Source organism: Tauraco erythrolophus, chromosome 11 (assembly GCF_009769465.1).
Source record: "Tauraco erythrolophus isolate bTauEry1 chromosome 11, bTauEry1.pri, whole genome shotgun sequence".
NCBI lineage: Eukaryota > Metazoa > Chordata > Aves > Musophagiformes > Musophagidae > Tauraco > Tauraco erythrolophus.
In genome coordinates this window covers 25,471,631-25,488,974 of record NC_141475.1, presented here as the reverse complement: position 1 = coordinate 25,488,974, position 17,344 = coordinate 25,471,631, and the positions used below count along the sequence as shown (strand labels likewise).

Sequence of the window (17,344 nt, the reverse complement as noted above, 5' to 3'; positions counted from 1 at the left end):
TAAGAGATTGGTAACAATAGCTCTTAACGTGACTGCGTTGCGAGGTGACAGAGTTTCCTTGGAGACAGTGAATCCATACAGCCCCAGCCAGGATCCTTGCAGGTTACCTCTCTTGAGAGGTTGTAGAACTATCTCTCTATGCAGGGGCAAAGATGGGAAGATAAGCTTTGGCTGTAGACAAGTAGCCTTACGCAAGATGTGAGGATTTTACGCAACAGCAAGACATGTCTGAAAGGTAGGAGGGTGAAAGAAGAGAAGTAACTGTAGTCATTGCACAGCTGGCTTGACATGCTTTGACAACAAAGATAGTGTTACAGGATTGAGTATCTTTTTAAAATGCACCAACCTGCATGGCTGATGGAGATTGTGCAGGGAATACAGGAGGAAAAGTGGGTTTTTTCTTGGTGTCGTTGGCTGATTACAGAAAGACAAAAGGTGTCTCAACAGAAATGTGTAGTTTGTTGTGAAAAATGTGTGAAAGGCACATTGGTTGAGGTGTGGAATTTGTATTGTTGCAAGTTAGATCCATGAAGAGCTGCACGGGATGTTAGTTGATATACTAGGAATGTGTAATTATGATGATAAGACCTAATTATGTTAATTATGTCATTTTGGGGGGCTATTTTATGATGCATAAAGCAAGATAATTGATGATACAGCAAGGATATATTGTAATCATAACTTACAGGTGTGTTTGTCACTAAATTATGCTCAAAAGAGCTGCTTCAAAATGTTGCATAATATCTCATAAAACTCTCATAAAAAAATAATTGAAAGGTAATAGAGCATGGAAACACTATGTCCAAGTCCTCTGCTATTCTAAGTTCAGAGTTCTCATAATAAATGTTTGCATGCAAGCAACAGCTGCTACATAGAGGTAAATTGTGTGCATTTTGAGCAGAGCACAGCCTGAATTCTGAGTTTGTTGTCTTTTGAATTCCTTTACAAATTGTGTTTGTAAGCTAACCCTGCAGTTCATTTCTGTTGATCAGCTTTGGCATGTGCAATTGACTGTAACTGTTTGTATCGTGCAAGCAAACAGCTATTTGTGCAAGTGGTTTGGACAGATCCATAACCAGCTCGCTCTTAGAGCCTAGGAAAAATCAGAAGCATGTAAGAACTCTTTGCTTTGGGAGGGTTTATCACCCTTTTCTTTGTTTATTTGGTTTTGAGTTTGGTGATTTTTTCCTAAAGGTGATCATAAAATACATTAGATTTGGTTCCTTTAGAATAGTTCATGTTCTCCACTTCCATAGTAGCAGAACTGAAAGAGCTTGGAGCACTTTGCTGTTAAACAGCAATCGGACCAGACTTCCCCGAGGCGAACCACATGGGAGAACGAGGGCCTTTCCATAATGTTTGTGCTGTGGTTTGGTGGGATGTGAAGCTGTAGCAAGCACCAGAGGAATTCTGAATTAATATGTGTAAGAGGTAGTATAAATAGCCCAACTACTTGCTCCCAAATCTTTTATCAAGGGCATTTCAGATCTACAGGGAAAGCAGCTGTGGTTCAGTGAAAGCTAAGCCTGCTTGGGGCTTCATGAAAAGTAGCTGGGGATAAGATTACTGGAAGCTACAGCAGACCTCAAAACTGCTCAAAACACTGGGACAGCAGCCTTTCAAATCCCAATTGCAAGAGTTTGCTTATAACCTTCTTTATCTTTACTCTTCTTCCACTGAGCTTTCCATTCACTGTTTTCCATGAGGCAAAGCTCAACGCGTGCTGTAGACTCTAAAATGTTTATCCAGGCTGCTGGTTATATGAGGAGAAAGGAGTCTTTTGACTGTCAGTCTTTTCTTAATGGCCAAATATCTAAAATAATAACGCAAAAGGAATATTTTTCACTCAGAATATCTTTCACTGGTGTAGTTTCAGAAGTAGCTCAGCTATAGCTCTTCAAAGTATTTAATGGGCTTTTAATACATTCTGCTCTTAAATTCAACTGGACTCAAATGTACTAGCACTGCAGTTAGAAAATTTACAGCATCTTGTTGCCTATGAAAATTTTGCCAGGGTGTTGGTGGGAGGAGAAGCAGATCCGTTTCACGGACACATGACTGACACTGACATCTTGATCAAGTGTGGCTTTTATCAGTGAACTCTGTAGGAGTGCATGGTTTTCCAAGATATGGCCTGATATCTCATAAATCAAGTTTTGAAAAATGCAGTAGCTGTTCTTTACTCATTCCTTCTGGTTTACAAAATATTTCAGCCACTTAATTCCCCACTGGGACTTCCGCTGAGCAAAATGCATAAAATACACTGGGTTAGTGACCCACGCCCACAGCCACCTCTACTCAGCTCATATGCAGCACTCTAGCTCTCAAGGTGCTAGCAAAAAATTGCTCTGTACAATTTTTTTGCTTGTTGTTTAATTATTTAGATGAAATGGCTACTTTATATATTTCAATGATGCTACGTGGAATAGAATGATTTACCTGAGCTTTTTTTGATATCCTATTTCAAAGCATCCATTAAGCACTTAAGTTGGGATCCTCCTCATCAAACTTCAGATGCCTTGAAGTTGTGTCCTCTCTCAGGGAAGCCTGTGGGCTCCTCGTGTAGACAGCGTGGGCTGTGCTTCACTCCACATGAAAATAATGGACCTGGAGGCCGGGTTGAGTAAGGGGTGCCTGGACATACCCACTTGTCTCCACTGACAGTAGAGAGAGCCAAGAAAATTTGCTAAGCCTGGCTTTGCAGGCTGGCGACTCCAGCTAGGTGGGAGAAATCATACTTTAACCAGATGGAGGTTTTGATTAACCAGATTTTTGATGTTGATTTGAGTATTCTGAAATTTTGTATGTGGATTTGGTATCAGTGGCAAAGCTGTAGCTGTGATATGAACAACTAGACTGAGGGCCAGGCTCAGAAATTAGAAGTTGGGTGCACACAAGATTTTTCCCCCTTCCCATTTTAAGTTTCTTTTCCAATCCTCTTTCATAGGATTCTTAAAATACAGTCAAGTAACTCTGCTTAAAAGACATCATAGATACCTGTCCCTCCCCACTCCGAGGAGAGAGAACGGAGGAATGCTATTGCCACAGAGGGTTTCCATTAGTGAAATTAATTCCTCTCTCATAAGAATTTAGGTCTATGATTTATGATAACCACCGATTTCTCACTGCAGGCAAAGTGAGAGGAAATGACTCAGCCTGGACAGACATCATGAATCTAATTTTTTTCCCACTAATGCTTGACATAATCTAGTGTGCTGCTCCCAGAGGTGTCACTGGAGATTCATGTCCAGCCGAAGGGCCTCACATTCAAGGCAGAAAATTTTGTTACTTTCATGTGTTGTGTGATCTGTAATTGTTTGGAATCGCATCCTGCCTCATTCATTGCAGTTTCTTTTGCATCAATTTTGCAGCAAAATACTAAGGAAAGACAAAGCAAGGGAGAGAAAAGCAGGATTGCACTTGCTCCTTCAGAAAAATCTTCTGTGACATAATGTTAGGGTCCAGCTGGTGCTTATTAAACTCAGGCAGTTTTGAGATGAAAAATGCTTCCTTCTGTCACTCTTTCCAGTAGAAATCTCACTACCCACCTGATTGGAGAAGTCTTATCTATCACATATTGATTCTGGAACTTTATGTTTTATTTTCTATCACCAATATAGAATTTTGTGAGTGGGCTTCTGCCAAAATATCAGAATAGATATCACGTTAAATGGTTCAGCTAAAATGTTTTATCCCACATTTCAAGGCACTAGGAGCGTATATTCATGTCTCAGCAGAGGAGGTAGTATCTAGCTGAGAGGAAGGTAGGTTTTGAAAAGTCTTGCAGTTATAAATAGTCATTCCAGTACATCCTAACATATCTTCCAAAACAGAGAAGAATAATAGATCTTTTTCTGAAATATAAAAGAATTTCTACGTATTTCTCTGGAATAACCTCATTTCACATACAAGGAAGCAGAAGCAAAACAAATACCAAGATAGGGTTCCCAGCACTTTTTTTTTACTTTTTTTTATATTGACCAAATGTAAATCCTCTTTTCACAGCTTTGGTGTGTGTGTGAATGCCTGCTGAGCACACACACGTGAAAATGGTCTGATTGCCTCAGGATGACCTCTAAAAATGCCCAAGTAAATAGCTGCTATTTTCAGAAATGCTGAGCTTGCTCAGCTTCCTTTAAGTCACCTATGGTTTATTGTGACTGTTTTGATCTCGTTAAAAAACAAGCATAAAGCATGAAAGGAGTAGTTCCACATGTCAGTACTGTTCTGTGCAGTCTGTATGCCCTTTCAGGCAAAAGCTAGGAAAAATGTAATATTGAGTTTTGATTATGTTTAAAAAAGAAAAACAATCTTAGTAAAGTCAACAGAATAAGTCTCTTCATGATTATTTGCCAATAATCTGTAATCATAAGTTTTAACTGATGTTCTGTTCAGCTTGTCTGTTACACTCAATATGAAACTTTCATTACTATCCTCCCTAGACCATTTTAAAGCTGCATTTTTATTTTCCATTTCTGTTCCTGACTGTAATTCTTTTAATGATGCTTACTGACAGCTGATACTTTCTGGCAAGCTCTCACCAAGCTTGTACAGTAAAAGTCAAATTATAGTGCTGTATGCACACACTTACTAAGTTAAGTTTTTTTTCTTTATGTATTCCGTGGTAAATTTCTAAATTGCAGCTGCCAGTCTGCAAATTATTCAATCTCTCGGAAGCACAATTGGAGATATTGCATCATTTTGGGTATATAAAATGTACTTTTGAAAGTGTGTTTAGGCAATGAACTAGCAAAGCACACAAGACTCAAGGCTCTATTGAACAAAGTTCGGCTCTTTTCTGGAGCCTTGATATTGTACCAAAACATAGTCAAGGTGTAAAAATAAACACGCAATGGAGGTGTCTTCACACAACCTGGATCCACAAAAGCAGGGCTATACAGGATAGAAGGGGACATATCATGCTGTTGAACGAGTTTGGTTCTTCATTTTCTACAAGACTGAGTTTTTCTAACAAACTGCCAGTAAGTTCCTCTTTCTAGTATTTGGACATGTCTGTGAAAGCCTCATGTGTTTAAGTAAATAGTACTTAGGTGAGTTGTCCCATTAAGGGACCGGAGGGGATTGCCCTAACTATGGTTTGATCTCAGGATCATGTGACTATTGTCTAGTGGTAAGTCCTACCTCTTGTTAATCTGTATTTTCTGTTATTATAAAATAGTTTGCATTTCTCTGAACAGAATCAGTAGTTTAACATCTTCTCTCTAGTTCCTCAGGTCTGACTACAAGCAACCAAAAATTCTGTAAATCCTATTCATCCTGCTGCTCCGTCCTAAGTGGTACACGCACTATTCCACCAGTTTTGTCACAAAACAGAGGATTCATCAGGCAGAACTGTGATTCTGAGCTACCTTCCCCCGTAAGTGTTTGGCTTACCAGTCTGATTACAAGTTTACGGAAGAGAGACACTGACAAAAAGTAACTAAGGCTGAAATCTGTTCCTCAGCTTTGAAGCTGCTTAAGTTTTGCCTTCTTTTATCTTCCAAAACTAGATCAGGTTATAAGTAAGATTATATGATGTGGTGTCAGCAGTGGCAATGGATTTGACTCAGTGGCCCAGGAAGCCTTTGAGCACTGGGCACAGAACTGGATGCAATGGGCAAGTATATCACAAATCCTGAAAAGGCTGTGTACATTAGCAGGAGAATGTCATAACCAGGACTGCTGTGAAAGATAACAATACGGATATTCCGTGAGAATATGTCTCTCCAATATTTGAGCCAATTTGTAGAAGTAAACCAGAAGGGGCTGTGGTAAACTACACCTAAACTGTGAATCCTCACAGCATTTAGCAGCTTCTGGGTGTGTGTATAGCTCAGCTGTAACTGGAGGGGACTAGTCTGAGGTGCATGCTTCATCTCTCCTCCTCCCTCAACTCCACCATCATGGTTTCCAGTGAAAGAAATTCTGGAGTTTCGAGCAAATAACCACACTGCGTTGCACTGAGAGGTTCCCCCACTGCAGGCAATCATGGTGCCATGTTTGTTGGGCATGACACAAATCACACCTACTCCATACACTACAGGCAGAGTTAGAGACTTTGTTCCTTCCTCCCTCCTGGGAAACTGATGCCCTGGAAGTTACAGAACGTGTTTCAGTGGAAAACCAAAACGACAGAAAACACATATTCCCAACTGCAGTGGCAGGTTTTCTGTATTTAGATTTAGTGCCTCGATTGCATTCAGGATATATTGCATCAAAACTTGTCTCAAAATGTGGTTACATGCACATGCATTCACAAATGCATGCCCTTGTATCCTCACTTCCATACATCATTTTGCTATTCACCAGGTGGTATTAAGGCAGAAGATATTGTAAACATGTATGAATATTATTTCTACTGCAATAAGGCCAGAAATATGAGAAAATGCAATGCCAGAAACTGAAAAACCTTCACTTACTGTTTTATATCTTTATTTCGCTTTTTTTAAAGCTTCCTTCTGATTACTTCAAGTATCTCAGCTGGTGTGACATAGAAGAACATGATGTTCGAGGAAATCAACTTCATTGTCCCCGAGTGAGAGAAGGTAAAGACCAAAAAGAATTCACGTTTAAGCCTTAACTCTATTTACTCAAACAGTATGTCCTTGAATGTTACAAGCTTAAATCATGGAGCTTGCCATTATTTTGAAAAGGGGCAGGATTTCATCCCATATTGTAAATATTTACTTTTTTTTAATCACTGGGAAAATACTCTATGTAATTTTGAAAACAAGAAAAAAAAGACAGAACTGTAATTTGAAAATTTTTAGTATTATCATGGCGTCTATTACCTATCTCGAAAGTTCATTAACATTTAAATAGTGTTCAGAATGCAATAGCCATATGCCAAACAAGAAGAAGAAGACCAGAGTGAAATCCAGTCCTGCAAACAGTGCCACATATATTGTATTTTAAGGTTGAATTGGCCCAATGAGTCTGTAGACACACTTAAGAACAAAGGTGGATTTTAAAATCCATTGTTTGCATGTTTGGAACTAAACAGTGGAAAAATTCCACGCTGTCCTTGCATTAGTTAGGAATTTCAAGATGTCCATGGGTCTAATTTAAGTTTTCAGCTTTTGTCATCCTTAATACAAATGAGGTTTTGAGTATGGCTGCTGACCTCAGTTGCAGCTGTTGTCAGTGGACTGGAAGTTACAAACATATCCCTTTCTCAGGACAGTGAAAGGAAAAGTACGTAACCATTAGGTAAACTCATAGCATGTGAAAAAATATATAGAAACAGTATTTTAGAACTTGGATGCTCATGCTCAACCATTTAGAAAAAGCTTTTATTCTGAGCAGTAGAAGAAATAGCACTTGCTAACCATGTACCAAATCATGACCTTAGATTGCTTGCTGAATTATGGGCCCAGAAATGGTAGAAAAATCTTCATGTTAATTTACTTCTTAGAATCCTAGAAACCTACGCACCTATAACACTATATATATATTTTTCATTTCATGTATCTATCTTCCCAGCCGTATATACAATCTTTCAGCAAGTAACTAACTGTCAGTTCCACATCACATCCACTATTGTAAATCTTTTTTTTTTTTTCTGAGCAGGGCCTTCAAAGGAAGAGCTGTTTTTCAGAGGAGAAGAACATCATACTTTCAAAAAAAGAAAACAAGTAACGGACACAGAGAAGTGGCAAAAGAAACTCCAAGAGAACTGGGAAAACTGTGCTGTAAAACTTTCACATTAACTCTTTGTACTGTAGTAGTAAATAAGACAAATAATAATGTGCCAGCTGCTCCTTGCAGTTAGAAGTTTTAAAGCTCAGGTTGGCACCATGACATTGTAAGCCAGAAAGTTTTTACAAGCTGGAAGAACCACTGGAATATATTGTGATTTGAGTTCTGATCCTGTGCAAAGAGTAAACTCCAGTGTTGTGACAGGGCTCCCTTTGTGCTTGGGCATGTAACAACTAGTGATGTGCTTTGCCTGCAGATATTGATATCTGGCTACTGCACAGAACTTTTTTTTCCAGATTAATTTAGAGGCCAAACCAACAAGCCGTGATCACTTAGTCCTGCTTTGTCCACCCAGAGCACACACACAGGCGTGCCCACTCAGGGAGGAAGGAGGGGCTGGGCAGTAAGATTTACATGCTTAAGAGATGCTTGCTTTCTTTCTTCTTTACTTTCAAGGAGTTGTGCAGTGCATCACTATGTTTCTACAGTGAATTTGACAATTGGCACCACAAACTGGTGTAAGAGCAGCATAATAAACCAGACTCACCTTTTAACTAATTCTGACATTGAAAAAATATAGTGATACAGTTATTAGAAAGCAAGAAAGAAAATGCATGTGATTTCTCTTATTTTTCCCTTTCCAGGAGTTGAACCTTTCGTTTCAGGACCTGGGTGATCTTTACCAGGTGGAAAACTTCAAAAGGATTCTCCGAAGATTAATTCGGGTGGAAAAACTTTGGTTGGTGGACAATTCTTTGACAGATCTAAGTGCCATAAGGTTGCCAAGGTAGACAAAATGTCCTGTTTCTATTTTTATGCAATATCATAGAAATCAAAAGTAATATTTACCTAATAGCTGGAAAAGACTCTTGAGAACTGCCAAAAAGATGATATTTTGGGGGGTATTATATTGGGAATCCATCAGTATATTGCTGTTATGAGTTCATGTCATTCCCAAGTTGAAAATACTCAGGAAGGAGGTCAGATGACATCTCCTTTATTTGTGGTGGGCAACTCATGAGTCTCATCAAGTTCAGTGAAATTTTTTGCTGAAAGGAAAAGTTGAAAACTGAAGGGATGTATATGAAGAGATGTGGAACACAACCCAAGCAGAGAGACGACCAGCTGCGACCATGACAATTATATTTTTACAACCCTTCTATTGTCATATATCTAGGTATATGGAAAGTTGTAATATGGAGAACAGGAATCATGATGTATCCATTGTACAATGTAAAGAAAGCTGAGAGGATAAAGTGTAGGGATCTGATCTTGCAGTCCATGGGTAGGCAAAAAGAACATACATGTAAAACTAGTGTGAAAGCAGGTCTCCAGGAATCAAATTGCTGTCTCTCTCATTGGAAGCCCTAAGTTGCCATGACTTTGACTAAGTGAAGAGCCGTCCCTGTGTTGGCTTACTGGTATCCAATATTACAGATGCGATCGGTGACCTCATATGCTTTATACTTTACAGATGCAGAGAACTAAATGTCAGTAAAAACCACTTTACGTCCTTCAAACAGCTGCCAAAGACACCTCAGATTCAGCACTTATCACTTGCTGAAAATAACATTATGACACTGAGTGGAATATCAGACTTCAGACATACTCCACTCGAATCCCTTATACTCAAGAGGAATCCCTGTGAATTTCAAGAAAAATACAGACAAATGTAAGTCTTACCATCTCATAGCCAAAAAAAGTTGAACAATACCAATAAATGATAGGGAGTTCAAAGGGAATAGGTTCTCAAATACAACAAGCTCTCCCAAGCAATCTTTTTATTTTTCCATAGTGTCAACTATCGTAAATGCTCCAAGAGCACGGGCTGGTGAGCCAGTATCTGAGAATAGTCACAAAATATTCAGAAAGTGCCTAGCAGGCTTTGTGGTCATATGACTAGCAGTTCTTGAACTGAACTAAGACCATGGATCAAGTTTAGAGACAGTGAGTAGGGCAGATAAATTAGATTCCCTTTTATTAATAGAAACCACTTATTACTCAAACTCTCTTCAGTCTCCTGGTATCCCTTGTGTATTCTGAAAGGAGTTTAAATTGCATTACATGTCAGAGATGGAATCAGAAGGGTGTGTTGAAAGACGGGAGCTAAAGCATGAGAAAACTAAGTCACCTTTATTTAATTTTTCTGGATTCTCTCCTCTCTCTGTGGCAGCACTGTGGAAGCTGCACTGCCTGGAACACCCCACTCAGTGTAGATGTATGTTGCAGGCAGCAGAGCGTAGCGTAGGCTTAACAGAGCTGCCTCGAACACTGGAAATGAAAATTCAGATCCGAAGTAGAGTAGAGAATTCCAGGGAAGACAATTTCTTCTAAGTCTCATATTCACACCCCTATTCCATTCTTCCCCAGCTGCTTTCACCCCAAAACCCTCTTGCCAAGAAAAAAATTGCACACAGGTCAGAAAGGGGAACAAAGCGTGTTCCTTCTGAACCCTTCAGAAATCCACATGGTTGTATGTTTTTCCCCACTGAACACATAGAATCATGTCAGCCATTGCAGAAGACGTTGTTGATATTTCTTAGTCATATCACAGCATATGTCTAAGAAATCATCTCTTCCTGGGAGGGCAAAAAAAGAGATGTTTAAAAGAAAGTGTTTAATGAAAACCTTTCTGAGTTTCCAGTATGCTTTTTCCTTCCGTCTAGTGGGCATCCCTTTGACAGTGTGATGGCGATGCTTGTGCTTTCTAAAGGTAGATAGGCAGATATCAAAGTGGAAGCTAAAAAGTAAATTTAAAATAATGGATTTCACATTTTATTTACCTATCGAAAGATTCAGGAGAAGAAAAGCTGAAAAGCACTTTTTATCAATTCCTAATTACGTTTCTGCTTCAAATCCTACCAGTTCTTAAGGCAATTACATATAGATAGCTCTGCTATCACTTTCACTGCCAGTGCTGGAGGACAGAATGAATCATTTTCAAGCACAGATAAAGCCCTGAGTTACATGCTGAGATTGAGCACTGGATTCCATGCTCACCTCAAAAGGCACAGGAGCAAATAGCACAACATGAGGGTTAACATCCTGTGTGATGCTTTGGGGAGGCTACGAGTCCGTCACACTCTTCCAAGGAAGAAAACAACAGTCTTCATGGCCGAGGTTAGAGACACCATGTGCTGTTCGAAAGGGACAGTATATTAGGAGGTAATTTCATTTTGGTTTCACACCATGCCCACAAAACAGGGACTTCTTTTCTTTGGGAGAAACAGATGTGCAAAAAGCTTTGTAGAGAGCTGCTTTGTCACAGAAGGGTAAAAGTTGAGTTGCAGTTTTGCAATCTGAATCTTTGCTTTTCAGCAGTCTACGAAATTCAGTCTAGGCTAACGTTGCGTCCTCTCTTCTGCATTAGACAACTGATTTGATTCTATCCTATTAAAAACGTAGATACTTGTAGTGCTTTACTGAGTCTAGGACATCAAACTTGTGCAACAGAGTGAAAACTTAAAATTTTAATTAGCTCTTTATCAGATAAATTCTGCAACAAATGATAAACCAAGATTTCTAACAATATAAATCTATTTTGAACATGTTTGAATCCACTATTTGTTTTTTATCAGTGTCTATTTTGTTCTCAACATTGCACAAGATTATTTATCTCAATTTCTATTTTTCTTTTGTCTCTCTTTTAAGTGTATTCTCCAGTTTGCCAAATCTGAAAATGCTGGATGGTATTCCAAAACTTCCAGAGGACTGTTCACCTCCAGACATCAATTTTTTTTTCAAAATGTGTACTATACTCTAGCACCGTATTTTTGTAGGATCACAGCTCTGCTAGAATCACCTCACTTAAAAGATACAATAAATCCTGTATATGGAAATTACCGTTTTTTCTTCTGATCAGAGAGATATCAAAGGAGAAATATATTTATTTTGAATGCTTTTGTGATACCACAGACTTCAAGTAAGTATGGATAAATGACATGTAAAAAAGACATAATGTGTATACTGAGTGTCATGAGTTTGTTGCATTAAAAATACTGGGTGATGTTTCTTGTCTAGGAACATTCTGTAGGCAGCAACTCACGATCATTGACTCCCACTACATTTACGTAAAACATGTCCAAGTTCAGACCACAAGTCCATTGTGGGAAATGGTGCAGGAAATAACATCCAGGCTGTGAAGGAGAGAAAAAAAACCTCTGGACTTAAAGAACATGCCATGCAGTTTCCTTCTTTACATACAACCAATGTCCTGGGATTCTCTAATGCACTTTGTAGATGGGAAAGACAGAGCCACCCGAATCATTGTGACCCTTCAAAATTAAAAAAATAATGAAAAAAGTCCCTACTTGTGAGTTTGGTATGGCTAAGAGCACTAGGGAGGTAAATCATGAAAGTGGAAAGAAGTCTTTTGACTTGTTGCTGGTGGTGTTTAGGAATGTCTTGTTGCTTAATAGAGGTTCCTCAAACTAAAGCCACACAGAAGGAAAAGAGCTGTGGAAGCTGAAAGGGGATTTGTAAGGGCTCCCTGGGATACCTGAATGCAATTGTCAATGAGAGGTATCTGTCCTTGTCTCTGATTCACTTGGTGTTCAATTTTAGCTTTTTTTCCCAGGCAGCTCATGCTGGCACACAAATAGCTGTGCCACTAATGGCTCAGGAAAAGAATGACAGAGTCCTGGAAAATGAAGACAATTAACAGAATTGCCTAATTCCAGAGACAGTCAATAAATTCTCTGCTGTGTATTGGCTGCAGGCTCGGTTTGGTTCAGTTACATGGGGAGGAGTAATGACTGCTCAGCCCTGTAGAGCTCTGCAGTGCAATGACTCACCCACGGAAAGGTCGCAGCAGCTCTGTGTAATGTCTGTATTGGACCAGGGCAAGAGAAACGACCAGCTTGAAAAGTTTCCAGGCTCTCCCTTAAGATTGTCCTTACCTCTCCTGCAGTCAAAACAGTCGATCAAAATATTGCATGAACTAGATCACAAGATGTTGAATGTATAACAGTATCTAGCTGAGAGATTATGTGGTTCACACAGAAACAACCAGGCAGCCAGAGCTTTGAAGCCGGAAAAGCAGAACATTGTGTGCTGTGCAGCATGGCAAACTGGTCCAGAAGAACAGGAATCTTTCATGTGGGGAGGATGAGAACAGAAAATCTGAAAGCTTTCTGAGGAGTGAGGCTAGAATTCTACCTCAGATCTAGATATTAATCCAGATATAGTATAATACAGTAATCAACGTAAAAAAAAACCACTGTTGTCTTTGTGAATGGTAAAAACAAAGGATGAAATCTGTTCTTTCAATGGAGGATATATATGAGAAAACACCATTTCCTCAAAAGCAAGGCAGGGAGCTGAAGCAGAGAGGAAACAGAGCCTGAAGGACCACCCTTACTGACCCAGCCAGAGGCAGACAGCAGCGAGCAGCTGAATGCTGACTGCGGTGAGGCTGTGCATCTGGAGACGGGAACAGGAAACAGTCTTTTCCCAAGGTAACAGGTACTAGGGAGCAGTCAAATCAGCAATGTTCAAATCACGATGAAAAGCACTTTAGGACTAGGCTCACTTCCCAGAATTTGGCATTAGAAAGTGAGACTGAGCTGGGAAATTGCTCCAGTCCCATAGGTAGACGTTTCAGTTAGAAGCTCCTAGTGAAGCTACCACCCACTTCTTGCACGTGTAATTAGGGGCTGGTCAATTCTTTCCTGGGAGCACGCTCAGAGGCTTTGCTCTTTAGACCTGAGTCCTGGGTCAGTTGCAAGAAAGAGGCACAGACAGTGATTTATTCTTTCTGAACAGGAAGCTGGTTCTGCTCTCATAATTTTTCCTTTCATTATTGTAACGGTCTGGCTTTGGAATCCCAGAGAAATATGAAGTCATATCTGGGGAGCCTTGCTGATTTTATTTAAAGTGCATCCAGGAGCTAGAATGTACTGGTAATGTTTAAGTCACTTTGCTGCAATGAGCTTTAAATGAGATGTTCGCTATCAGCAATGTCACATGGGAAACTGGGAAAAAAGAGCAATTAGGTTCCAGCTGGTTGACTGGACAACAGCCATAAGACCAAGGAAGCACCCTGGATACATTTCAACATTACCGGTCAACTGGAAACCCCAGCAGCAGGAACCTTTTGAAACTGGCCTCAAGTTCATGCCAAACTGGGAATAAATTAATACACATTTTGGGTTCTAAATTAGATTATTACCATCTAACTTTCTTTTCCTGCCAAACTTACACTCAGCTTCACTGAAGAAAAAATGAGCCTGCAGCAAGTTGCTCTTGAGTTTTACTCCCTTTCTTTTCCACAGTTACATTATGGAGTGGTCTAGTTTAAACCTAATCTATGACTTCGAGAATATCTGGAAGGAATGGAATAAAAGTAGTGTCTCCATTTTTCTAGAGCTTTTGAAATTTCATCTATTGTGATTGCACTCTGAAATCTAAAATAGTAGCTACCACCTGTGAGCTCAGTACCAAAGTATTACAAAATTGATTTCCAATTATTCACAAAGATTCCTTTGAACCTGACATTTCATGGAAATTGAGTGAAGTGTTCCCAAAATGTTGCTTAACATCATGGGACAGGTCCAGGGCTGAGGCTGACAGAGCTCAGAACTGAGTTCCCAAGTCTCATTTTAATTGTCTCTTCATGTCTCATTATGTCTAAACCTCTCAATGCAGAATAAAAAGTGAGCAATATCACATCAAAAGATGTTCCTTAAATGAACAGAGAGAAAACAAGACTTTGCATTGAACCCATTTATTATGATACCAGGAATTCCAGAGCAGGGTTTAAAAAATCTGGAAGTATTACAGTACGTGGGTCATGGAAGCAAAGTTGCAACAGAAAAGAAATCGACTGCTGATGATCATTTCAAAGAAGTCCATTTGTTCATATACACAGTAACTTCGTAGAAGATGAAGCAAAACCACCCTGTGTTCATATTGATCCAAATCATGTAAATCAGGAATTAAAGACTTTGAGCCAATATCCTTCTCCCAGACTGTGCATTGCAGCACCAGTATTAGATGTGAATACAGTGGCTTTCCTTGCAAAAATGTCATCTTCTAGTTCCTCACACTGAACTTCAGAGGATGAGAGGGTGCATCGGGGGCAAATCCAAGCTCATCAGTTAAGCTTACTATCATTCATCATTACAAATGCTAATGCAAATGACTCAAGCCAAGATGTGCACACATCTGTGGAGCAAATAACTTGTCAGTGATTCCCTAGAGTTTAGCCTGGTAGTGCTGGAGCATGGAACAGTTATAAGGACATCACAAGGGACATCCTGAGGTCCTTGTCAGCTCTCAGGTCACTGTATCTGTAAGAACTTTGCCTGGCACACACTTTGAAACACGCTGCGGGAAAGGATCTGGGCGACGTGACAGGTCATGGTGCTTGTTTCATCATCACAAACCGTGGAAGAGCTGCACGGCAGGCTCTGCTTTGGCTGCACCTGAAGGCACTTTAGCTCTTCCTCCATGGACCAACTTGCATGTTCCTGAGGCCACAAAAGGGATTAGCTTTCTTTTCTTGGTCCGCCCTGGCTTCTGTTCATGGTGTCCATGTATTAGTGATGTCAGGACGGCAGTACTTCCAGTGCTTGCTTATTCCCTCACCGAACACGAGTGACTACCAAAGTCCTTCCCGCGTTTAGTTCAACTGCAAAACTTCCAGTGACTTCGAAGCTGCAGAAGCACAGCTTCATTCTTCTGTGTGGAAGGAAGGAAAGGAACCACTTACAAATCAGGGATCAAATTACCAAAAAGGGCACTATGAGGCTTTTAACCTTCGAGAAGCAGAGCGCTCTCCCCTTTCCCTGGAGAACCTCTTTCTGAAGATCAGAGTGTAGTTGTTTGTTTTACCATTTCCTTCCTGACCGATTAAAATCAAATACCTTCTGGTCTGTGTAAGGCAGCTTTCGATCACTGCCGTTTAAGTTTTGCTGTTCATTAAAGAACCTTCAGCATTTTTGATGGTTTCCTTGCCATCAGCACTGAAAGAAAAAATGAATTTAGTGAATATACTGACTGATGTTTTGATCTATTTGGATACATGTATGAGACATGCAGAGGCACATTGGCAGGAAGCAGGGGGGGAAATAAGTTATTAAGATGCCCCAGAGCATTCATTTTTCATTTGTAATCTATCATCCAAGACACATTGGCTTTGGAATTGCCAGGTACCATGCTACATTATGTAATTGAAAGCTCTAAAGATAAGGAAAGAAGGCCATTGACAACATATGCTTTGGATAAAAGCAGCTATAAAAATAAACGTAATGACCCTAACGGGTGAGACAAGCATGGAGAGTAACAAATTGGGAATGACCAGAAAGTTCATGAATAGTCAAGCTACAGGAAACAGTGCAGTCAGCCTTGGGGAGTGAAACCTAAGCCATTTTTTTCTTTTTCATACTGATCATTTTATTTTTACTATGTGTTAACATAATATATTTGCCATTCCTACTCTACAGTCTATTTTCGTTCTAATATATTGCTATACTTACTCTTTACGACCTGAGCACTGAGCCAGTTTAAGGATGCTCCTATTAAGAGCCATGGATGATGAAGTCAGATGTTTCTCTGATGCAATTTTAATTTTCTGTGCAAAATGTGCAAAGCTCCATTTTTCTGAACTCAAGCAAAATCAAACAGGAGACTGCATCTGTCCTTGGGGCTCCAAGCCCTTTTCCAGTCAGTACTTAGCTCTCACCTTTTCTCTGCATTACACATCTTTGAGCTTTACCCTCCTAGGTTTTATCTTGCTTCTTTTTCTCTGTTAGCTCATTCACACTCTTGTGGCTGCAAAGACCAAGACTAGCTCGTGTTGAGCTAATGCTTCCACGAGCCTGAAACTTTAGCCCAGGCTGTGTCTAGTTGCTCGGGCTGCTGCAAGCCTTCCGTTGCCTTCCAGGCCTACCTGTTCCCTCCTTGCTGGTATCTCTGGTCCTGCCCTGCTGCAGTTTCTCCCAGTTCCACCTTCAGGTCCACTGGTGCGTTTGGTATGTTTGATATCACGTAAGCAAAACAAAATTGTTGGTGGAGCAAAAAAATAATCTGTGAATTTAAATAAATCAATCAAACCGGGTCCATTCTGTATGAGCTATCCATATTTAATGTTGAAAAGGTAGAATTCTTCATGAGGACAGATGTCTAAATCAGGGCACATTGGAGAGGAATGTGCTCAGCTTTGAGGACATTTGAAATCAGCAGGGTCTAAAAGACAAAGAATAAGGAGCTTAGACCTGCTGCATTTCTTCATTTAGGTTAATGTTTGACCACTGGTTCTAACTTGAAGTATTGGCAGCCTGTTTTCATCTGCTGTTTTCTTTATTTTATTTTGTTTTATTGTATTGTATTGTATTGAATTGTATTGAATTGTATTGTATTGTATTCCTTTAAGCACTACAGCAGATGCAACCATAAAATCACAGCTTAAGCTCAAAAGGGTAGATGTATGCCTGTAAAGAAAATGTCACATAATGTTAATTCTAACTACAGAGGAAAGTGCTCTGAGTGCTTATCATGTCACATGACACAAAGATCAGATAAAAATGTCTGAAGTTTTTTACTGTGACACAATCCCACTCAAGCACTCTGAACCAAAAAGCCTCACAGTAGCAGAGTACCTAATTATTATATTTAGTGCCTAATATTTCTCAGTTTGAAGGTGCTA

General features: G+C 39.7%; 1 protein-coding gene across 1 annotated transcript; it reads left to right on the top strand.

The window, feature by feature from the left end:
- Positions 1-218: 218 nt before the first annotated feature.
- Positions 219-11,461, top strand: LOC104382383 (uncharacterized). Its single transcript, XM_086618662.1, has 7 exons — positions 219-235; positions 5,227-5,377; positions 6,452-6,545; positions 7,570-7,691; positions 8,343-8,485; positions 9,173-9,370; positions 11,350-11,461. The coding sequence occupies exons 1-7, from the start codon at positions 225-227 to the stop codon at positions 11,459-11,461; spliced, it is 831 nt and encodes a 276-aa protein (XP_086474788.1). The 5' UTR covers positions 219-224.
- The last annotated feature ends 5,883 nt before the right edge of the window (positions 11,462-17,344 follow it).